At 39.7% G+C, this 22,927-nt stretch overlaps 3 protein-coding genes across 8 annotated transcripts; 1 reads left to right on the top strand and 2 right to left on the bottom strand.

Annotated features, from left to right (window-relative positions):
• The first annotated feature begins 4,828 nt into the window (after nucleotides 1-4,828).
• Nucleotides 4,829-5,605, top strand: LOC103724000 (F-box/kelch-repeat protein At3g18720-like). Its single transcript, XM_089927687.1, has one exon. It carries the CDS (start codon nucleotides 4,829-4,831, stop codon nucleotides 5,603-5,605), a length of 777 nt encoding a protein of 258 aa, XP_089783813.1.
• Nucleotides 5,606-6,485: 880 nt separating this feature from the next.
• Nucleotides 6,486-9,536, bottom strand: LOC120104656 (internal alternative NAD(P)H-ubiquinone oxidoreductase A1, mitochondrial-like). The gene is made up of 7 exons (XM_089927903.1): nucleotides 9,330-9,536; nucleotides 8,852-9,071; nucleotides 8,450-8,610; nucleotides 8,177-8,242; nucleotides 7,766-7,821; nucleotides 7,439-7,538; nucleotides 6,486-7,261 (listed from the first exon to the last, which is right to left on the bottom strand). The coding sequence occupies exons 1-7, from the start codon at nucleotides 9,534-9,536 to the stop codon at nucleotides 7,202-7,204; spliced, it is 870 nt and encodes a 289-aa protein (XP_089784029.1). The 3' UTR covers nucleotides 6,486-7,201.
• A 7,232-nt stretch (nucleotides 9,537-16,768) lies between these two features.
• TBL12 (trichome birefringence-like protein (DUF828)) lies at nucleotides 16,769-22,497 on the bottom strand. 6 transcript variants are annotated; one of them, XM_017846855.5, is made up of 6 exons: nucleotides 21,724-22,481; nucleotides 20,025-20,165; nucleotides 18,185-18,217; nucleotides 17,718-17,967; nucleotides 17,302-17,597; nucleotides 16,769-17,185 (listed from the first exon to the last, which is right to left on the bottom strand). In XM_017846855.5, the coding sequence occupies exons 1-5, from the start codon at nucleotides 22,308-22,310 to the stop codon at nucleotides 17,316-17,318; spliced, it is 1,293 nt and encodes a 430-aa protein (XP_017702344.3). In that variant the 5' UTR covers nucleotides 22,311-22,481; the 3' UTR covers nucleotides 16,769-17,185; nucleotides 17,302-17,315. The 6 variants fall into 6 exon arrangements, with proteins under 6 accessions (XP_017702344.3, XP_017702343.3, XP_088568751.2 ...); XM_017846854.5 differs by having other exon boundaries at nucleotides 16,769-17,597; nucleotides 21,724-22,479; XM_088712625.2 differs by lacking the exon at nucleotides 18,185-18,217 and having other exon boundaries at nucleotides 21,724-22,470.
• Between the last annotated feature and the right edge of the window lie 430 nt (nucleotides 22,498-22,927).

Genomic DNA, 22,927 nt, shown 5'->3' with positions numbered 1-22,927 from the left:
AGGTTACCGATTCTGTAAAACAAGCACGTATTTTTTTTAGTTACTCTGTAATTATTTCCAACGATCAGAACACACACACTGAAAATAATGGGTGCAAATTGATGAGAAGTATGGTTACAGAAGTCTGGATTCGATGCTACAATAAAGTGTTCTGTCAATTATTGTAGTGACTGATATGCATCGATGCTACTAATAAATTCACATTCTAGTTTGCTGTCTAATCGGCATCTGATAGATATTTTCCATGTCTTGGCAACTCGTAGATTGTTAAGTTTTGTGTGGATTCTATAGTTCCTTGGCCGAGATAATAGTCTTAAAACATTTAATTTATCATAATTTAATGACAAATGCTTGCTTGTAATGTAGATAGAGTCTGAATAGCCAACAAATCAGTATCAATGTTACTTCTAGGTAGTCTCCTTTCATACAGGAGAAGTTTGTTGTACTATGATGAGATGCTCTTCAGTTGTCTTTCCGGTATTTTTATCAGTTCTTTCCTTCCATTTCTCCATGGGATTGGACCTCAACGACCTGCTTTATGTTTCATACTTCATGCAATTTCCTAATACTCTTGACATGCTATCTGCTTTGAGTCTTATCAATGCTCATGTTGCTGACAGCATAGCATAGATATGAAGTGGGTATCTTTTGAATGAGCAAGCATTTTGTTATATTGCTGCGATCTGCACCTTCTTTGTTCTGCACCCTCAAGAAACGAGAAAAAACCATTCCCTTCTTAATTTTTGGAGCATTCCAATTACTTCCCATATTTTATCTGGCATAACTTGTTTCTTAATTTGCTTGATAACAACTTCAAGTAATTTCATGCAATCGCTTGCCTGATCTAGGTTGGGTTGGCAATTATTGCAACAACATAGTGATTAACATGTTTGATTGTAAAAATAACCTATTGTATGTTTCACTTAGGAGTTAATAGAAGGTTTTTGGATAATGAGACCTAGGAAAGTCTATATATATATAAAATATGCTTTCTTATCAAATTTCATGAACTTTCACAGACATTGGTTTCTGAATGTACTGGGGAGAATCGTGAAAGCATTACTTGGATTCCATTGGCTGGTCAGATACCTGTTAAATAATGGTAGTTTTGGATCTCTTTTTGATACTTATCTAGAGGAACTAACTATGAAATTGAAATTAATTTTACCATGTTTTTTGTATTGCTTTGTCACTTGTTCAGTGGATTGAAAAAGGAGCTAGGGACCTATACAGACTGGTTATCTACTTGCTCTGTATGCAGTATGCTTGAAATTTCTTGGTTCTTTTTTTTCAGTTATTTTTATAACATTCTATCAGTTTAAGGTTTATATTTCTATATCTCTACTCTCTATCCATACAAATTCATGTTATTTCTTTTACGGATCTCATTCTCTCGGGAGGGGAAGATTCACTTCCCCGTTATTATTCAATGTGCTCTCTGGTGCATCTATTGGAAGGATCAGGAGATAATGTTTGTTAGGACTGTAGGTGCTGCCATCTCACTAAAATCCGCAGGTGATAGTGAAGGCTTAACCATGGTCTTTAAACCGACCATCCCAAGCGCCCCTCCGGCGTTCGATTGCGACTTGGCCCACACCGGCCTCCGCCGCGGGTGAGCCTTGCTGACTTGGCCCACACCGGCCTCCGCCAACAATCTCCCCCAGCAAGCGAGCCCTGCTGACTTGGCCCACACCGACCTCCGCCAACAATTGCCCCCTCCAGCAAGGGAGTTTTTTTTTTTTAATCGCTTATCCTGGGAATCGAACCCGTGCCGCTGGCTCTGATACCACTGTTAGGACCATAGGCGCTGCCATCTCACTAAAACCCGCAGATGATAGTGAAGGCTTAACCATTGTCTTTAAATCGACCATCTCAAGTGCTCCTCCGGCGTTCGATTGCGACTTGGCCCATACCGGCCTTCGCTGCGGACGAGCCTTGCTGACTTGGTCCATACCGGCCTCCGCCAACAATGTTCAAACAGGCCAGTTCTTCTACCAACTTGGAGGAGCGGCTTCGTCGGAGCAAGAGACTTGGTGGCAATAATCTTACTAGCATTCTTCTAATTGGTTCTTTTTTCAATATAAACCATCACTTCAAGTTTATTAGTTATCAAACATATTTCTTGTGTGTTGTTTTTATTTGTGGGAGATGGACATTATTGATACATTATGTCATCTTTTAAACTGCATCTTTTTCCCTTTTGCTGGATGTGATGGTTTACTATCTTATCTAAATGATCTGGCTACTGCTCATTGACAAATTTCTACAAGACATGAGTGGAAAAAAATGAGGTAATTCTTTGAGAGAAGAAAAAAAAAAGAGAAGTTGTAATCAAATTTAATGGATAAATACAACCCAGGCACGGAACAATCATATCTTGTTATCTTTTAACGATGAAGGCAGCTATGCTTTCATATAGAGAATTCTGCAAACCTGCTCGTATTGCAAAAGTGGATGCTGAAATCGCCTGCTAGAAAAGATTTTGAGAGAACGGAAAGAGCTCATGCTCCACCAGGTGAAGGTGGGAATTGGACCCCGGTCTCTTCTATCAATGAAGAGACTATACCTACCCTCCCAGTTGGCTTTTTCCCAAAACCACCTGCAGTTAGGGCAAGCATACTTGTGACTTGAAAGCATACCATGGTGCCTGGGAGGAAGATTTCATGAGAACTTGGTGGCCTCCCACAAGCAAGTTACACGTAAAAAGCTGTCTTGAAATCGTTCTAAATTTCCCTTGCTCTTTGTCCAGTTTTAATTTAAGCTTATGACATCATCTTTCTTTCTTCTTTTTTAATTCAAAGTTTAAAAGATCATCTCAGACCATTTCCTTTATGAAAAAACCATTCTTGGCTAAATTCAGCGTCTCGTTTTCGCTGTACAAAGAATCTCATCTTGAAACCACGACTTCGAGAGAATCTAAAAGGGAATTTATTAAGATGCTTACCTCTCTGTCCTCTCAGTGTAGCATGACTCCATCTGATTCGGCTATGATTCAGGGTGACACTATGCCTTGCATTCTTGTGGAACTTTGCCACTTAATGAATTGAACCATGTTATTACCTAACCGCAGCCATGATGTCACTCATGAACAGTGAAATCACCCAAGTGCAATCAAGTGTTGATCCTACCCAATTTGCAATTAAATTAAAGAGATCCAGTTCCCTAAACTCACCATCCACGTATTATAGAATTATCAGCGATTGAGCAGGATCTGCAATCTACGTAGTCCTAATAAAGAGGCCACACCCACTCATCGTCCGTTACCCAGAAGGCAGGTAACCTATAACATCTAATTATAGCTATCCATTATCATTATATATATATATACAGCTAGCCATCCATGAAGAATAATTGCCCATGATCATGCGATCTCTGTGGAATTCATCGTGTGCAGCCCCATGCACTATAAAACCCGTGCAGTTAGAAGCAGCCACGACGAGACAAAATGCTCCAAGCCGCCGGTCCCTTGCACTAAGCTACTTACGTGAAGTCCACATGGCCTACTTCTCCGTGGCGCTGTCTGTTGCCCCACTCCTGGAATACAGGAATAGTAACATAAACAGTAGCTTCATCCAGATCGAGAACAGAGCAGCGGGCTGGAAACAAGGTTGCCCCACGGACTCCTCGTCCTCCGTTCCTCCTCTCTTCACCCACAGGAACCATCGCATTAAATATGGATAAGTTCATGCAATTAAACTGCAGTTAAATTCCCATCTTTATCTCTTTCTCCGTCAGTCTTAATGCAAACGAGAGAAAGAAGGGGAGCGTCTCTCCTCATCCCCCCTCGCCACCTTTCGAGGCCACCGGGTTCTCCTTATTACTCCTCTTTCCTTTCCGAGACGCCTCACGCCTTATATATTTCTTGGAACCCTAGCCTCTCCAATCTCCTCACCATCCTGAAAACCCTAGCTTCATCCAGAACAGAACAACGGGCTGGAAACAAGGTTACCCACTTACCCCACGGACTCCTCATCCTACGTTCCTCCACTCTTCACCCACAGGAACCATCGCATTAAATATGGATAAGTTCATGCAATTTAACTGCAATTACATTCCCATCTTTCTCTCTTTCTCCGTCAGTCTTAGGGCTCGTTTGGTTCGCGGGAAGCATTTTTCTTCCTAGGAATATGATTCCTGAGAAACAAATTCCTAGGAAGAGGATGCCTAGGAAAGTACTTTTGGCATGTTTGGTTGACCATGGGAAAGTGACAAATTTCCAAGGTGCTTATGTTTGGTTGGCCATCTACTTTCCTAGGAAAGTTATATATAATTCCTATTATGCCCTTAATAAAAATTAAGTTTTTAATGCCTCTTTAATGCTTCTTTAATGCTGAAGGGACTTTTTGGAAAAAAGTAAAAATGGAGTGATTCCCGCCTCATGGGAAAGTAACTTTCCCATGTTTCTCATGGGAAAGACTTTCCCATGAAATGTGGGAATCACATTCCCATGGGAATACTACTTTCCGTTCTCTCTCCTTTGAAAACTCCAACCAAACAAGAGGCATCTCATTACTTTCCCGTTGACCACACTTTCCCCCCTTCTTTTCCCGCGAACCAAACGAGCCCTTAATGCAAACGAGAGAAAGAAGGGGAGCGTCTCTCCTCATCCCCCCTCGCCACCTTTCGAGGCCACCGGGTTCTCCTCATTACTCCTCTTTCCTTTCCGAGACGCCTCACACCTTATATATTTCTTGGAACCCTAGCCTCTCCAATCTCCTCACCATCCTGAAAACCCTAGCTTCTCCAATCTCCCGTTCGTCCAATAGCCTGAACTCAAACCTCTTCCCTTCTCTCTCTCTCTTCTCATCCATTAATGGATTGGTCCGCAATGAGTCCTAACATCTTGAAACCCATCTCTGACAGGCTCCATCACTGCTTCGATTACATCAGTTTCCGTATGGTTTGCACCCGCTGGCGGTCCGCAGTCCCGCCGAAAAAATTCCCTCCGCTTCTCATCCTTCCGCCCGAGCCCGACATCGGCGACCTCCGCTTCTTCGACCCCGCCGATGGCGTCGTCCACTCCCTCCTCCTGCCGGAAGAAGACCGGAACAAGATCTTCTGCGGCACGTCCCGCGGCTGGCTCGCCCTCATGGACGAGGCCAACCAGTCCACGTTCCTCGTCAACCCCTTCACCCCGGACCGATACCCCCTCCCTCTCACCCCCCAGCGCGTCTACTTCGCCTCCCACCCCAGGGGGGCAGGCAGCGGTCACTGGATCTCTCAGCGTGAGTGCATCAGTGAGATCGTCATGTCCGCGTCTCCAAACGCGGGGGCCGAGTGCATAGTGATGGCCCGGCTTCGATCGTGCCATCAGTTAGTCTTCTGCCGGCTCGGCGATGCCGTCTGGACTGACGTCGACGCCCACTATGAAGTCGACGGCGTCGCATTCTGTGATGGCAGCTTCTATGCCCTGAATCGCTATGGAAGGATCTTGATCCTCGAGTTGGGCCCTGATGGAAGCGTGATTTTTCACCAAAAAAAAAAAAAAAGGAACCGTGATTCCCAAGCAGTTGGTCAATCTTTTTCTCCAGTCCGAGCAATGCAAATTTCTGGAGTGGAATGGGGAGCTGCTAATCGTCTGTATCAGTTCCCGGCCTCTCTATGAGGGATTTGATCGCTTGCGCTCCTTCATTTTTACGTGTAAGGATCTCCGGGAGGGATTGACGTTGTTTAAAATGGAGAGCTTGGGCGAGAACACCTTGTTCGTGTCCGAGAATCACTGCTTTGGCTTTTTTGTCCGTGAAGTCCATGGATGCAAGAGAAATTGTATGTATCTCTCTGGAACTGCTTATGGTGGCCTTGAAGGGTTTCACCACATCAACATTAAGGATTTACAAGGTGGCACTTCAGAACTCATATCATGCCTTTGGCGCTCGCAGCGGTCAGGATTACCTCGTGAGAAGTTGCGGTTGTCGCGGGCCTTTTTTTGGTTTAGACCTAACTTCTACTAGCAAGGTATTTGTCTCAAGTTTAATCTGCGTAACGTCCACGCATGTGCTTATACTTTTGTTATATTCTTCTTGTTGCAGATGACAGTTTATTTCCATGTCTTATTACTACTGCAGGTTGCTCTATTTTAAGCAAATTAGGATATTAAAGTTTATTTGGCCTAATGTACATTATTTAAGAATTGCTTCTTTTCATTCACTACCAGAAAACACGCGTATAGTGACGGAAATTTCCGTCACTATACCATGTTTCCGGTCACTAATACGGAATTTGTGACCGGAGCTCCCGTCACTGAATTGGTTACAAAAACACGCGTCGCTAAATTCTCAGTGACGGCGGCGATTCCCGTCACTAAACTCCGTGACAGAATCACCGTCACTAAACCATTACAAATCCAAAAATTAAATATTTAAGAAATTATGTATTTCCCGTCACTAACCAGTCATTGAGTTAGTGACGAAGGTAACTTGGTCACTGATTTTGTCACAGAATTCGGTCACAAATTTGGTCACTGATCTGTCACAACCTTCAGTGACAAATTTAGTCGTCACAGACATGGTCACAAATTTTGTCACTAAATTTGTTATTAATTCCGTCACTGATCTAGTAACAAGATTACCGTCACTAATTTGTCACAACTCACTGAGCATAATCAATTTTTAGTAACCAAAACTCTGTCACTAAATTTATGGCTGCTCGTCACAATACTTGGTAAACAATTCAGTAACCAAATTTAGTCACTGATCACATTCCAATAACCTGGTACATTTGGTACATTGATTGGCTCATAATAATAATAACAATATCATTAATAGCAAAGGCATTCAACATTACGCAAAAGTTTTTTAACATGTCATTCAAAATAGGCATCAACATGTCCTAAATCTATCAAAATCAAAGTACAAAAAGTATGTCATAACAGAGATTTCATTCCTCCTAGAAATGCAAAGACCTATCATCTAAGGCAAAAGCAATTATAATGAAGCATGATCAGCAGAACCAGAATCACCATTACCCCCCGTTCTGCATGCCATGGTCCAAAGCCAATCTCTTCTCTCATCTTTTGAAGAACCTCCTCTTGCCATTTTTTCTTTTAGTGCTCAAAAATACCTAGAAGGTCTTCACGCGAGTACAGCTCTGGAGCTTGACTTGTAGAGGTAGAAGAGGATGATGATTGCCCAATAATTCCAGTGAGATCCTCCAGGGGACTAAAGCCATAGCTGAGGCGCCGGACATAAAATGGTGCCGTTCGTCAAAGGACCTGGCTCTCTTGAGGGCATCCTTGCTCAGGACAAAACCCTTGGCCAGCATGCTGCTCAGAAAAAGGAAGGAGCTTAAGATGCTCTTCAAGTGAAAACTATAAGATGCTTTTCAAGTGAACACTATAAGATGCTTCAAGTGATAACCAAAATTCGGAATGAAGATGTCATGCATAAAACTTAAGAGGCATAAATAGAAGCATTTAGTTGGTTAAAATGAGTATGTTTACCTTTGCTTGCTGTTCTTCAGGAGACAAGGCTTTCTCAATAGCACTCGATCTTGATTTTCTCAAAGGCATTGTTATATAATTTAGCAAACTTCTGGAAGATCTAAAAATTAAATTAAAATGAGTACATCTGTATACCAGTAAGAAGATCAATAACAAAGATTGAATGTGCCTGTGAGGGAAATTTATAGCTAAATGAATCATAAGAAAAACACGAAAATTATACAGCCATCAATTCTTACACAGATACCGTAAATTGACTAAAGAGAAGCATATTCAAATGACATGTTAGACAAATTAAGAAAAACACGAAAATTCAATTAGACTTACATCTTGTAAGGATCGGCACCAGTGAAACCAGTAGGTTTTGGTATCGGAATCAACACCTGTGCACAAAATCAAAAGAAAAACAAACAAATAAAGAACAAATCATGAGGGCGGAAAACCCTAGAAGTATGAACTGATTCTTCCATGGGAGCCGTTGAGGTTGAACTGAATTCTCAAGGAGAAAGAATCGAATAGCAATTTAACAAGGGATAGTACAAGGTCAATACAAAAGCAATGAACATTGAAAACAATATCAGCATAAAAGAAAATGATGCTCTTCATATAAAAAGTTTCTGAAGTAAATTCAGGACTAAGGGAAATGGAAATGCAGAGAGCAATCAAGCAATTTAACAAACAGCAATTGAAAATCAACAAAAGAAGAGATTGCACAATCCCTTGCTTAGAATCACTGACCTTAGTGAGTTGTTTTGTAGCATATGTTCTGAGTCGAACATCGAAAGATGATAAAATTTCATTTGCCTAACACAAAAAAGAAAGAGTTCAGATGATTTTTATCCACATATGTTCTTGACAAGATTGACTAGAAATAAATTTCTCAAGTAACTAAATTACGCGATGTTTTATGAGCTATAGCATCAAACACTCCATTAGAGGAATAAAAAAGAGATATAGAGGAAAAATAATTCAAGTTCATAAAATCATGCTGGAGAGGTATGACAGGAAAACCTCAATTAGGGTCACACAGATATAGTCTTTAACATGGGAGTAACGTTGATGAACATCTCCAATGATGAAATCACTAATTTCACCACTGAACTCAACACCGGTTGGACCACCTCCAATAACAACACAGTGCAACAGTCTCCTCTTTTCTTCTTCTGATATGCCTATATTTGCCAAAAAAAAAATCAAGTATTAAATGCATTACACCAAATCACTGTATACTCTAATATTTGCTGTTCAAAGAATGCACAAATGCAGGATTTGGCAGTGCTTGAACTACATAACATTATTTGCAAAAAACAAATATCATAGCAGGCTGAAATCATTATAAGAAAACAAATTTACACAAGGTACTAATTAATGCAATAACATCCATGATGTTTCCTATCTTCTGAAATGGCATACCGGGCACATCAGACAGCATCAGATTGAGAAGGAGCTTCCTCCGAATCTCTTGGGCATGGTGAACCTCACGGAGAAAGACCGCATGCTCTCTTACACCAAGTATACCAAAGGTCGAGGCCTCTGCTCCGGATGCAATGACCAACTTGTCATATGAAACCTTAAATTTCCATGGCCCCAGAGTGTCACTGGCACTCCCATCAGTAACGGTCTCACAATGCACCTTTCAAAGCAAAACAAAAAAACTTAACTTTATAGACAAAAAATACTTAATAAATTACCAAATTAAAATTTCTACATCAAATGGTATAAGGAACAAGTCCACTGATTCTAAGCAGGGGCGGCCCAATGCATTTGGGGGCCTAAGGCAAACTCACTAAGGAGGGGCCTTTTTTTTTTTTTTTTTTTTTGAAATGATGAAAGAATTTTTACCTTTCATGATCGAACTGCAACCACACATTTTTTGTATTCCATTTTCCACCATTCTCCTCCTTATCCTCTCTGCTTCTTCCCATTTTTCTGAAGCAGCATAAATATTCGATAGCACTACATATTGTGCATCATTAGTGGATCCAGCACTAGAATTCATGGTTCCAATCTCATTCCTCTCAAGCATTTCATCGAATAACTTACGAGCAACAGCGGGCTGATGACATTTACAGTACACAGAGACAAATGTGGTAGTCATTGTGTTGATACCAATGAGCATAGACAGGCAAATCAAAAAATATATTGTTGTATGCAGTTACAAGATTCATAATCATATGTTGTTACAAGACATACACAACCTAAAGACATATAGTTGCATATAGTGGGTGAATAGGTGTCAGATCAAATTTGTTGGAGTTGTGACAGGGGACTACCAAATGGGAAAGACTCAAAAATCATAGAATGAGGTCATCTGACAATCAAAGAAGTAAAAACAGTGCCATCTCGCCGATGCTCAAAATCCATTTGGAATCTAGAAAATGTCTGATTTTTGCAATTGGTTAAACAAAAGATTGAAAAACCCCAAATGTATGACCAGCCTTTAGAATGCTCGCATCGAGAGCAACCGGAAAGAACCATCGGAATCTAAACTGGGGCTCCAGAACGAAATCCCGCGATTGGCCTCGGACGTGAGCTCTCGAAGCGAGAATCCGTATTCGAGGAGACTCGAAGAAGATCAGGTAGCTCTCGTCGGCGTAGGGAGGAGGAGAAGGGGTTAGGAAATCCGGACGGTCATCCCTGCCGTGGACAGCCTTCCGGTTAGGGATTTGTTGGATTTGGGTTGGGGGGGAGGAGGAGGGGTTAGGGATCGCCCGGGGGGGGGGGGGGGGGGGGTGGTGTGGGTGTGGTGTGGGGGGGTTGAGGGGCGGCTGCAGGGGCTAGGGTTAGGGGGATTAGAATTTTGGTGTTGGCGCTGGGCGGGCGGGGGGGGGGGGGGGGCATTTTAGATTTCCTCCTTTTATCTTTTTTTCTTTTTTTATTTATAATTACTCAAAAATATTATTTTTAATATTTTTAGAATTAGAAATTAAATTTGGTGACGAAAATTTCTGTCAATAATCCGTCACTATCAAAAATAATTTTTTAAAAATTTATAAACATTTGGGTTACGATTTTTGTGACGGATGAATTTGTCACTGTCTCGTTGCAATTTCAGTTACCAGTTTTGTGACAGATATCCCGTCACTACGGTGGTCACTAAGTTTTGGCGCCCACCCTACCCGCGTATTTTGTGACCGGTCGGTCATTAATCTGTCACTAAGTTCACGCCACGGTGACCAAATTTCTGTCTGTCACTAATCCGTCACAAATAGTGACTGATAATGGGCCGTCACTAATTTCCCGTCACTATACGCGTGTTTTCTGGTAGTGATTCGCATTAGTTTCCACTAGGAATGCACAAATATGTGCATCACTCGAGAGTAAGTCATAGTCTTAATGATACAATTTTAGTAAGGCGAATCTCTTCTTAAGGCTGTCGAGATGCATTGGCATTATATATCTAATATATGATTCAGGTTGCTCATTTTAAGTAATTAGGATTATGAAAATTATCTGGGATAAGATATTCAAGAATTACATCTAACCAGATTAAGAAAGTCTTAATCTTGAGCATATGATGTTAGTAGGTGAATCGATCTCATCATAAATTGGTTGAGATGCGAAACATTCCGTCGAAGAACTTACAGATTGACCTAAATATTTAATGAAAATATTGGCATTGATAGCTCAAGAAAACACGATCTCTCATTTAGAGTTATTTTTGAGTATGTGAATTACGAAGGCAAACACTGAATGCCATCAGTTAACGGCAGCTTCATGTAGAAATGCGCCACTACGATGCATTGCAGCTGTTCGTTTACTAGCTACTTTTGCTTTGGACTGCATATAGGGAGGAATCGTGAACCATAACCCTATGTATGTCTTTTATCTTTTTCCTTTTTAACTTAATGGCACAAAGTTTGACTTGAGACTCTTTTTCCTAATCAAAGGGTTCTGTAGGCAGGAGATGCTTCAATAAATTGTAAAATGCCAAATGAACCACTACTTTTCACGGTAACAGTTAAACCTAGCCTTATGCATGAGAAAATTAAATGGTTAATGCTTTCTTCCGCATGCTTTCTTATAGTATCATGACTGAGCAACAAAAATTTGGCTGTATTTTTTTCTTGTTGCGCCTGCCATTACCTAAGTCAGGTAATCATAGTAATCTGATTGTTTATCTTTGGTCAGTTACTGAGCATAGCTAATATCTCTCTTCTACAACTGGTGATTTAGAATTAGCAGCTGGTTCCAAGTAGTGAGGTTGTACATGTTGAATGTAGTTCCAGTTTTTAATTAGTGGAATAGATGTTTTAAATAGCCAAGTATACAATGAAAAAGATGTCTAGATGTTTAGGTGTTAGATGACTGGGTTTAAATGGTTAGATTAGTGATTCTGTAAAACAATCACATATTTTAGTTACTCTAATTACTTCCAGCCATCTGAAACACAAACACTGAGAATATATAATGGGTGTAAACTGATGAGAAGTATGGTTATGGAAGTCCTGATTCGATGCTACAATAAAGTATTCTGTCAATTATTGCAGTTCAAGTGACTCATATGCATCAATGCTACTAATAAATTCACGTTCAAATTCTGTCTAATTGTCATCTGGCAGATATTTATCATGTCTTATGTGGATTCTATAGTTCCATGGCCGATAGAACAGTAATTGTATCATTTATTTTATCATAGGTAAGTGACAAATGCTTGCTTGCAGAGTCTGAATAGCCAACAAATCCGTATCAATATTACTTTTACGAAGTCTCCTTCACACAGGACCGTTTTTGTTGTATTATGATAAGATGCTCTTCTGCCATTAATCCTTCGTCTTTCCATGGGATTAGATCTCAACAACTTGCTTTCTGGTTTATTCTGGTCTTCAACATTTCCTAATACTCTTGGCATGCTTTCTGCTTTCTCATGTTGCTGACAGCATAGAATATATATGAAGTGTGTATTGAATGATTAAGTATTTTGGTTATATTGCTGTGACCTGCACCTTCTTTGTTCTGTACCCGAAACAAATGGGAAAAAAATCATTCCCTTTAATTTTTGGAGCATCATTGTTCCAATTACTTCCCATTATTTTGTCTGATATAACTTGTTTCTTAATTTGCTTGATAATAACACTTAAAAGTAATTTCATGCAATTGTTTACCTGATCTATTTTGGGTCATCAATTATTGCAACAACATAGTGATGAACATGTCTGATTGGAAAAATGATCTATTATATGTTTTACTGAGTTGATAGAAGGCTTTTGGATAATGTCAACCTAGGAAGGTCTGTACAAAATATGCTTTCCTATCAAATTTCACAAATTTTCACATACATTATTTTGTGAAATTACTCAGAGAACAGTGAAAGGATTACTTGGATTCCTTCGGCTGGTCAGATACGTGTTAAATGATGGTAGTTGTGGATCTACTTTTGATACTTATCTAGATGAAATAATTATGAAACTGAAATTATTTTTACCATGTTTTTTCTATTGTTTTATCAACCTATACAGATTTGTTATCTACTCATTCAGCATTCAATATGCTTGAAATTTCTTGGTTCTTTTTTCTGTTAATTTTATAACATTCTATCAGTTTAAGGTTTATGTTTCTATATATCCGTCCATTTAGGTTCATGTTAATCCTATTACTGGTGGAACATGTATTCTGGATTATCTCATTATCATCCGGAGCTCATACTCAGAGGGAAGGGAAGATTCACTTTTAATCTATTGGAAGGATCAGGGAAGATAATGTTCAAACAGGCCAGTGCTGCTACCAACTTGGAAGCTATGCTTCTTTGGAGCAAGAGACTAGGCGGCAACAACTTTACCGGCCTTCTTCTAATTAGTCCTTTCTTCAATATGGACCATTGCATCACAGTTTATTATTTATCAAACTTGTATCTTCTTTTTGATGCTTTTATTTGTGAGGGAAGGACATTGATACATGATGTCATCTTTTAAACTTTTCCTTCCTTGTTTTTTCTCCTTTCGTTGGATGTGGTGGTTTTCTATCTATCTAAGTTCTGGCTACTTCTGATCGTTGAATTATATAAGATATGACTGGAAAAAAATAGAGAAATTTTTTGAGAGAAAAAAATCAAGAAATTGGGTTCAAAGTTTAATGGATAACTACAACCCTGGCCCTGAACAATCGTAGCTTGTTATCTTTTAACAAAGTAATGGAGGTAACTATGCTTTCATATAGAGGATTCCGGAAACCTGCTCATATTGCAGAAGTGGATGCTGAAATCACCTGCAAGAAAAATTCTGAGAGAACAGGAAGAGCTTATGGTCTGCCAGGTGAAGGTGTGAATCGAACCCAGGTCTCTTCTACCAATAAAAAGAGATTGTACCTGTTCTACCGGTCGGCACCTTCCCGAAAACACCTGCAGCTAGGGCAAGCATGGTTGCAACTTGAAAGCAGTAAAAGTATCTCATGATTGTACTTGAGAAGAAGATTTCCTGAGACCTTCCTAGCCTCCTTCAAACTAATCATCGTTTAGTGTTTCATTAGCTAGTTTATGAATTCCATCGTTGAACATTGTAACTCTAACTCACCTCTAATTTAGTCTTGTGCTTCCTGCGCATCTGAAAAGCTGTCTTGAAATCCATCTGAATCTCCCTTACTCTGTCCAGTTCTTAAGCAAGATTATCTTTCTTTTTTTGTTCCTTTGTTTTTTTGTTAACATTTACAAGATTATCTCCACCTCTGCCTTTTATGAAAAACCATTCTTAGCTAAATCTAACATCTTATTTTCACTGTACAAAGAATCTCATTCTCAAATAACGTTCTTCTGGGAATTTATTAAGATGCTTATACTTCTCTGTCCTCCCAATGGAGCATGTCTCAATCTGACTCGGGCACGGTTCCTAAAATAATTTTTACATTTTTTTCTGAAATAATTAAAAAGAGTTGAGTATGTGGTGATATATTTGACGACTTTGTAAAATAACTTTTCCTTTACATGGGGACTCTAAACGAACTGCTTCAAAAAAATTTTCCTTCATAATTTTTTTCTAAAATAATTAAGAAAAGTCTGGTGCATGGTGATATTTCTAATAGCTTCCTAAAATAATTTATCTCAATCTTTTTTCTAAAATAATTACTAAGAAAATAATAAGTTAAAAATAATCTAGTTAATTTGAAATTTATTACGCATTAATGACCATTTCAGAAAAATTCCTGTGTGGAGGAAAATATTCTCTAAAATAATTAAAAAGCTGCATCATGATATTTCCTGCATGGTCTTTGTTTCCTAAGATAACTAAGAAGAGTTTTCTTTGTGCAATGAACTTTTTTCTTTTGTGTTGTAATATTTCCAACATATTTAGATAAAATATATATAGATATGAATCTTTGCATCGACTAATATCCATATTCATATCTATATTCGATAAATAAAATAAATATAAATATACTAGTATTCGATCTGATTTCAACCATATATGCAGCCTGATACATTCCGGTCATACAAATTTCTAGAGTGGGACAGCAAACTGCTGCTCGTCGGTATGAGTTTGGAGCCCACGTGTAAGGATGTATGCATTTGAGAATTTCTTCTTTCCATTTCCATTTGCATTCAACGTACAGTTTCACTGCGAACGCACAAAAATTAAACATTGAACCAGAGTAAGAAAGTCATGGTCTTAAAGATATGATTTTAGTTATGTGAATCTCTTCCTAAGGTGATCTGAGATGCGAAATATTCCATTGAACAACTTTATGTATTGACTTAAATATTCGGTGAGAAGATACAAAACAGAGTCATTCGCATTTCTTGACGTCGAGAGTCTCTAAGTATGTGAATTGCACAATGAATGCCATCCATTAACGGCATTAGTAGCTTCATGTGATCATATCCTTTACGTTTATGGCAGCAATCCTTGCAAACCCAGACATCTCATTCCTTATAATTCTCACCAGCAAATTAGATGGAAATTCCCTGTGCACCCCACATTTTTTCCCAGACCAAACTGACACCGACTGCTTCTCGCTCGAGAACAGCGCCGATCCCGCCCTCGACCCCCTCAACTACTTCACTTCCTCACCGTTCGTAACCAGCTTGAAAACTTGGAAGGTGCTCCGCTCCCTGGGATTGTAAACCTCCCCACGGGCGCCAGCCAGGAGAAGCTCTCCGGATGACTCGAGGAGATGACACCGGGTTAGATCTTTCGTCGGGGGACTCAGCTCGGAGATCTCGAGAGTTCCGGCATCGACTACTTTGGCACTCCCATATTTGTTAACAACATAGAATTTCTCCTCATAGTAATTGAAATCCCCCCCACCCACCCATTGAGATAAGAAGATCCGACGTCGATCGCCGTCCAATTCTCATCTCCAAGCCTATAAAAATACAAGCTTCGGTGCATCCAGACGACGACGATCACCGGAGACGAGGCCGGGTTGGAGGTGAGGACAGCTTTGGTTGTGAACTCCTATTGATTGAGGGTTTTGGAGGACATGATATGCTCCGCTCCTATCCCTGCTAGAGGCTGCTGGTCGAACTCTATAAATATAGGTGGTTCGCCTTCATTGCTGTGCGGTCCGTCCCTTCTCCTATCTATCGGATCTCTTCCTTCTTCAAGTTCTCAAACCTCTGAGAGAATGAAACTACTAGTAGTTTCATTCATTGGGAAGCAGAATCGGCCGTAGGCGTAGCCGAAGAGCCAGTGGCGGATTGCGGGGGCAGGCGGCGGAGCGCCAGGCGGTGCAGACGCGGCGGAAGCGTGCATAGTCGTAGATGTTCGCCGAGCTTGGCGGCGATGGCGCGGATGAGCTCCGGCGGAAGCTGCGTCCAGTCTGGCGGGTGAAGGGAGTCGTCATCTGGTTCCCTTCTGGTTTTTAAGATCTGCTCTGGTGGCGAGGGGGCGGAGGAAATGAGGAGACAGGAATTTGGAATTTAAAAGCACTAAACTAGTGCTTGATTCCTTAACTTTATTAAAAAGATTACTTAACTTTATTAAAAACTTGTGGAGAGACATTTTTTTTTAAAAAAAATTTGAGAGAGGGATAAGATTTGGACAAAATTCCAAACAGAAATTTATCAACAAAACCACCGAACTACAATGGGGACAAATCCCAATCCACAGTAATCTACCATTTTGAAACTAGAGTGAGTCATGGAATACTTATTGATTAGCGCACACTAAACGAGGCGAGGCTGTTAGAAGCTCATGCGAAAGTATTCATTTAAGCAAACAGCAATCTTAAGATCTATTCTATGGACCACCAAATTCTTGTTTCATTTTATGGACCTAAATGGCTAAACAGCATCCCAATAAGAATCTGAAGAAGCATAAAAGAACAAATCAGAGTCCGATCAACGTCAACAAACGAAAAATAGGGCTTACGGCAACTCGCTGCAACTTCGATACACAGTTTTTGAAACTCATGCATGACACTTTAATCGGTGCATCATATAATACGATAGAAGAGTCACAAATCTAAAAACCTGCCATCATTTTATGAGGTACAAGAAAATAAAGCATTGTTCTATTATAACATATGAATAAAAAATAAAAAAAAACCTATACTAGAGCAAAAGACTAATTTTGGTAAACCCATGGAAAAGGTTTCCCTGTCATCATTGTTCACGCCCTTTTAGCAAGTTCTCCTCAGTCCCATCAGGCTATTGGGCTGAATTTGTTGTACTGCAGAACATATCCTGAGCTATTCAACAATATAGCTGGCCCATTGCCAAAAAAATATCACCATCAGTTTCATAAAGGAAGTAGGAGGAAAGGTTGGCATCATGAATTTCACATTTGTTTCCTCTTGAAAATACCCTTGAAAGAACTGCCAAGAACACTCAATTTTAGCTGATTTAAAAAGAAGGGGAATAGTTCCTGCAATTTGCAATGGGAGATTGATGATATTCTTGAATGAGGAATTGCAGAGTGAGGACTCTTAACCTTTCAGCAACATGTCACCCTGCTTCCATATTATATAGGATTTGTGCTGCCAAGACATCAACCCAAATATCAGGCAGACCAGGAAGACACCAATGCATGCAGTCCTGGCCCCAGATTGCCACAGCATCCTTCTTTCCCAACCAGACTGCTGGATGAGCATCTGCTCTGAACTCACTTAGATGAGTCAAGTTGAGCAGCTTTATGTCTGTACCAAATACTGCCTGTTGGACAAGAGAATTCACTTCCCTTGCTTCTTTGTTTACTCCTTTATTCCTGGGATCAAACCATGAATCAAGCTGTCCGGGCATCAGCTCAAATTCTGCTCCAGGAGTAGCGATAGAAAATAAAGTTTTAACTGCACCATGATCTGATCTACAACTGGAATCTATGTAAACAATGAGAAATATGAATTATACCTCATTTTTTCTCAGGGGTTCACTGAATAAGCAGCTACCATTGCGATCCCAGTCACCACCATGAAAGTGCCTAGGAGATTGAGTACGCCAGAACTTGATGGTTTTTTTGGGGACTTCCTTCTCTATGTAAGAGATCATGCTCTGAAGGACTACTTTAAGTCCATCGAAGATCCCAAGTGGTGGATCTATTGGCTCTCCTCCCCTGTAGAAAACAAGTGGTGTCTCTGTTGGAAATTTATCAGGGCCCCACCTGAGCACAAGTGAAAATAAAAGAAGCCATAACTAATCTAGTCCAGTGACCAGAAAGATACTGGAAAAATCTGCACAATGTCAACGATCAGGTATCAAACAGCAATGCCAACTTCTAAATCACATTATCAATCAAAGAAAACATGGTACATATTGTTGATTATGTTCTGAGTTCAAACAAAAACAGCACAAAGGATATAACAAAATACCAAAACAACCTTACAAATTGATGATGAGTCAACTCTTTCACCCTGCAAAAAAAAAATTTTTTTTTTGCCATTTTAAAAAATTTCAACACAGCCTACAACATTAAGGACATGTAATAAATTTTTATATGAAATTAAGAAAGGGGACAATGGGACAGCATGATGATTATAGAACTTACAAACATTTTGAGATTTTTTTTTTCTTTTTGAGAAAGTAAAACTTATAAACATCAAAATGTATGTTTGGTTGTTCAATTTGACTGTCTGCAGCATTCGTCATGCTCTACAGCACACAAATACCTAGAAACAAGTTCTCAAATTTTTTGAAGACATTACCTAAGCATCATCATAGAATCATTAAAAGGACATTGTTTCCAAAGAACAAATGATTTGCATTGATTTTGTGGTCGGGAACTATCAAAATCACTTGTATATTGCTCCATACATGTTGTGAGAGATGCAGAATGCAGTGAATAATGTGAATTGTCAACTTCGATGTTTGCTATAAGGATTTCAAGTATGCCCTAGAAAATTTAAAATTGTCACCAACTAATAATCTAACAGCTACAGATTTGACATTTTGGGTTAAGATCCAAATTGGTATCTTAAATAAAGTGTATGTAGTAAAAAATTGACTGGGGGTTCAACAGCTTCTATTGCAGGAATGCTCTTGCTCAAAATCATGCCCGAACCAGAACTCTCATGTCAGACAACCTTCTACATTTCTTCTTAGTTCAGGCCTCAATAACAAGACCTACCAAATACATTAAACAGCTCCTATTGCAGGTATGCTCATGCTCAAACCATGCCCGAACCAGAACTCTCATGTCAGACAACCTTCTACATTCCTTCTTAGTTCAGACCTCAATAACAAGACCATCCAAATACATTAAACACAAGGACCAAAAGGGGAAAAAAATGGTCAACAATATCAACAGTTGGGATACACAAAACACAATTTTTTCATCAGAAAGGCACATTTTATGAGCTCACCTTTAGTAATAACCTCCCCAACATAACAAGCCAAATTAGAATGCAATGGTACTGGAACCATAATCAGTTCCACATAAAAATAAGGCTAACAAAGAGGATAAGAAATTCTCCAAGACTTCAACACAGATGACATCACCATCCAAACTAGTCAGAGAGCTAATTATTGTCACCATCATGCTCTTTCTAAAATTTACCTCTAGCAGATTTGAGCCCCTGGTAATCTCAACACTTGTTCCACATTTCTCCATCTCAAATAAAATGGTTCGATCACCAAACAGATTCATCAATCAAAGGTGTAATTAAAAAATGTTCCATATGGCGGTGATTTATCGAAAAAGGAAAGACAACAACAATTATATTGAAAAATGGCAAGATGACATCTCAAATCAAATGAATGGTAGTTATCTTCATCAACTCAAGGCCTTACTACATTCTGATTTATTAAAAACTTGATCATTTAGTAAACTGAGCATACATCCTCTCATTGAGACTAAATCAGCTTGAGTCGCTATCTAGTAAACCTTATGAGATAAGCTTGCTCTATTCCAGCAAATAAGTCCCAACTTCCAGCCTGAATATTAGATCATTATATCTTATATAAACTATCTTTAACAAGACTAAGCATCGGTAGTTTTAAAAGTGAAATAGTAGCCATGAGCTGCTCATAGTAACATAAATAATGAAGGAATTGAATTTAGCATGATAAAAGGGAACAACATGCTGAAAATTAAATCAGTATCAATACTTCTAACACTTCTAAACAAATAGCAGGTCTTGGAACTGTCACATTAAACTAAAAAGGCCAATGATGCAGATGAGTTACAAATATGCAGTGAGAGCAGTTTGATAAAGGCATTACCAGTGTCCAGTATTGAACATCAGAACATCATAGAACTTTGTGATGTTGACCCAATCAGCAGCTGGAGCATCAACATCTACTCTATAGATCCCCTTCACTCCTTTTTTATCTTGGTTAGTTGAGTGTTCCGCAGGCTGCCACCTTAAGATAATTAGTTATAGCATGTGAGTAACCATATCAATCATACCACAGATAGAAATAGGTGTGCCATATACATGGGTACTAGCTAATATTGACTTTTACTGACAGATTTCCTAACACTTATAGATCACATATATATCATGTTATAATCAAGAAACAGGATTAAATTTTTATTCTACATGTTGATGAAGCAAGCATTATATTTTTTATCACATAAACCTCAATAGATATAACATAGCATCACTTTCTCTCAATACTTGAAGCTTTTCCGAATATGGCTATTACTCAAAAAATTATATAAACATTTTTTTTGAGCAATACCCAGGACTTGAATTCTAGGTCCGGTCCTTAGGAGTGTGGTGCCAACCACCTGCGCTAATAGTTTGTAACAGCATTTAGTATAATATTATTATTCCTTGTAGGATGTTGGATGGTATCTAACATGTACTAAATAAAATCTGAACATCACTCAACATTCTAACAAAAAGTCATTGTAGCCTTTATCGCCATGAAACTCCATGTAGATTGGTGAACATCTCCAGCCCTCGTAATCCAGCATACTGTAATTTTTATAATATCTGGACCCAGTCAAAATAATGTGTTGTAGTTCATTCTGGACTCAACGATGCAACATGCAATAATATGCTTATTTTCATGTGGGTTTGGTACATGCTTATATAGTTTTGGCATTCTTTAATGCTTCATTATGTTTCAAAGTTTACTGTGTTTGTGTTGGGCATCAGCACAGGGCATCGTATTCCAGAAACTTCTAACACTGTTCAAAAACACGGCTAAACGTATATAGACATTGTGTATGCAGGTATATTGTAAGCATGAAAGCACAAGGACTAAGTTAATAGCAACACATGTAGAATTTAGAATATGATTTGTTTCCTACCGAACTATAATTTCAGAAACCAGCAGACAAGGCACATGACATTAATGAAGAACTTCTTACACATAGTCAAAACATAACATCTCAAGTGCAAGCTGTTACAAGTGTTTCCTCGAGGGGTTTTCTTTCTCCCCTATCATGATGTGTTAGTAATCAATAGTGTTCAAACTAGCAAACGATTAAAAGAAGGCATGAGGCACTCTAAGATTTAGTTTGCAATAATCTAGCATTCTTTCTCATAAATAGGATTCTTTATCCCAAAAAAAAAAAAATTGACTTTATCAATATGAGTATACGTGCTGATGCCACCTAATGCTGCTAGATTTTCAATAACATTGCTCAAAATTGTGATCACCTAGTTTAGCATGATATCATTTTAATAGTTTAATTTGTTTTTAAGTATCTGTATATATCTTTTATCGTTTAGAAGTCATTAGTGTAGTTCCTTATTTCAAATTCGCATTCAAATCTTCTCACAATGAACTCAAAACTCAATATTTATCAATTTTTTTGACGCGCAAATCTCAGTATTTATCAAACATGAGAAATATGAACCACAGAGATCTAACTTACTCGAATTCAGGCCGAAATTTAAATCGAACATATGAATCATAAAAATGGATCCCGACCAGCAAAAAGAAGAAGAAAAAGAAACACACATACGTGTACTTGGCGAGCAGCACAGCGCGGTGATAGGCCACGGTGACATCGAATTTGGGGAAGTACCCACCCCTCCACGCCCCCTTCCTCTTCCACTTGCGCGCCCCTCCATCCGCCGACCTCAGCGCACAGAGGAACGCCACCAAGAAGTTCTCGTTCAGCGAGTCCCCCACGAACCCGATCCGCCGGCCCCTCATGAAGCTCAAGAAGGCTTCGGGGTCGATGCGAGGAATAGCTTCTCCTCCGCAGCGATCGGGGTACCAGGCCCACGAGTTGATCGACTCTATGCCCTCCCGCCCGTTCCGGAGGCAGTTCCACGCGTTCCGGTGGAAGGAGCAGGTCCCATCGTAGAGGGATCTAGCCGGACGCAGGGGATCGCGGGCCCATCGGCCAGCGGCGAGGTCGGGGGCGGCGCCGCCGCAAGGGGGAGGAGGAGGGCGGCGATGGTTTGTGGAGTTTGAGGAGGGGGAGTGGGGGAGGAGGAGGGAGGCGGTGTAGAAGAGGGCGAGGCTTACGGCGAGGACGGCGAGAATGGCCGGCGGGAAGCGGGGCCAGGTCGGTGGGAAGGAGGGGTGCCGCTGGTGAGCCATTTCATGGCTGTCGGAGTTTGGGAACGGGGGGTGAATCAAGCTCGTAAAGTAAACCCGTTCAACTTTCACGTGCTTTACACGTGAGAGAAAATTTAGACGCTGAGCCCGGTGGAAATCTCTTCAGTGCCTTTCCTCCCTCGCTATTGAGGAGGGACGCGGTGCAGAGGACGGCGTGGCTTACGACACCTTTACGCTTGATCCCCGAAAAAATCGAAGCCCTCTCCCTCGGACTTCAGCCTTTCTTTTATTATTATTATTTTATTTTAATCCTGCAGTCCAATAAACCTATAGATGGAATGATTTAAACCAAAACTCAAATAAACCATCAAAAGAAAATAGGTTGAGTAGACTAACATGCTCGATTTCTATAAAAAATTTGGCTTGATCCTTCTAAATTTTCTAACCAGATTCTTAGATTTTTCTCCACATATCAATCAAAATCTTCACCAAAATGCTATCCTTGCATCTTACTCCCTTCATGGACTCACTCATCAACCCCTAACTTATGGGCGGATTTATAGTTTTCTTTGTGCACGGAAAATCATTCAATTTTGCAAAAAAAACTTGAGTGGATTTATACTTGACAATTTTCTCTGTGTACGAAAAATCATTCACTT

Source organism: Phoenix dactylifera, chromosome 16 (genome assembly GCF_051530095.1).
Source record: "Phoenix dactylifera cultivar Ajwa chromosome 16, Ajwa_hap1_PhDact_Kaust_v1.1, whole genome shotgun sequence".
NCBI lineage: Eukaryota > Viridiplantae > Streptophyta > Magnoliopsida > Arecales > Arecaceae > Phoenix > Phoenix dactylifera.
The sequence above is the reverse complement of the archived record's forward strand: the minus strand, read 5'-3'. Positions and strand labels throughout refer to the sequence as shown.

Bases quoted from the DNA above. Each gene is read 5' to 3' on its own strand.
- LOC103724000 (XM_089927687.1), top strand. From the start codon at position 4,829: ATGAGTCCTAACATCTTGAAACCCATCTCTGACAGGCTCCATCACTGC.
- TBL12 (XM_017846855.5), bottom strand. From the start codon at position 22,310: ATGGCTCACCAGCGGCACCCCTCCTTCCCACCGACCTGGCCCCGCTTC. The intron at 20,166-21,723 runs GTATGTGTGTTT...AATTATCTTAAG, and splicing joins GTGCTGCTCGCCAAGTACAC to GTGGCAGCCTGCGGAACACT. The intron at 17,598-17,717 runs GTATAATTCATA...ATGCCCGGACAG, and splicing joins AACCCCTGAGAAAAAATGAG to CTTGATTCATGGTTTGATCC.
- LOC120104656 (XM_089927903.1), bottom strand. From the start codon at position 9,536: ATGACTACCACATTTGTCTCTGTGTACTGTAAATGTCATCAGCCCGCT. The intron at 8,611-8,851 runs GTATGCCATTTC...TGGCAAATATAG, and splicing joins GATGCTGTCTGATGTGCCCG to GCATATCAGAAGAAGAAAAG. The intron at 8,243-8,449 runs GTTTTCCTGTCA...TTTTTGTGTTAG, and splicing joins TCTGTGTGACCCTAATTGAG to GCAAATGAAATTTTATCATC.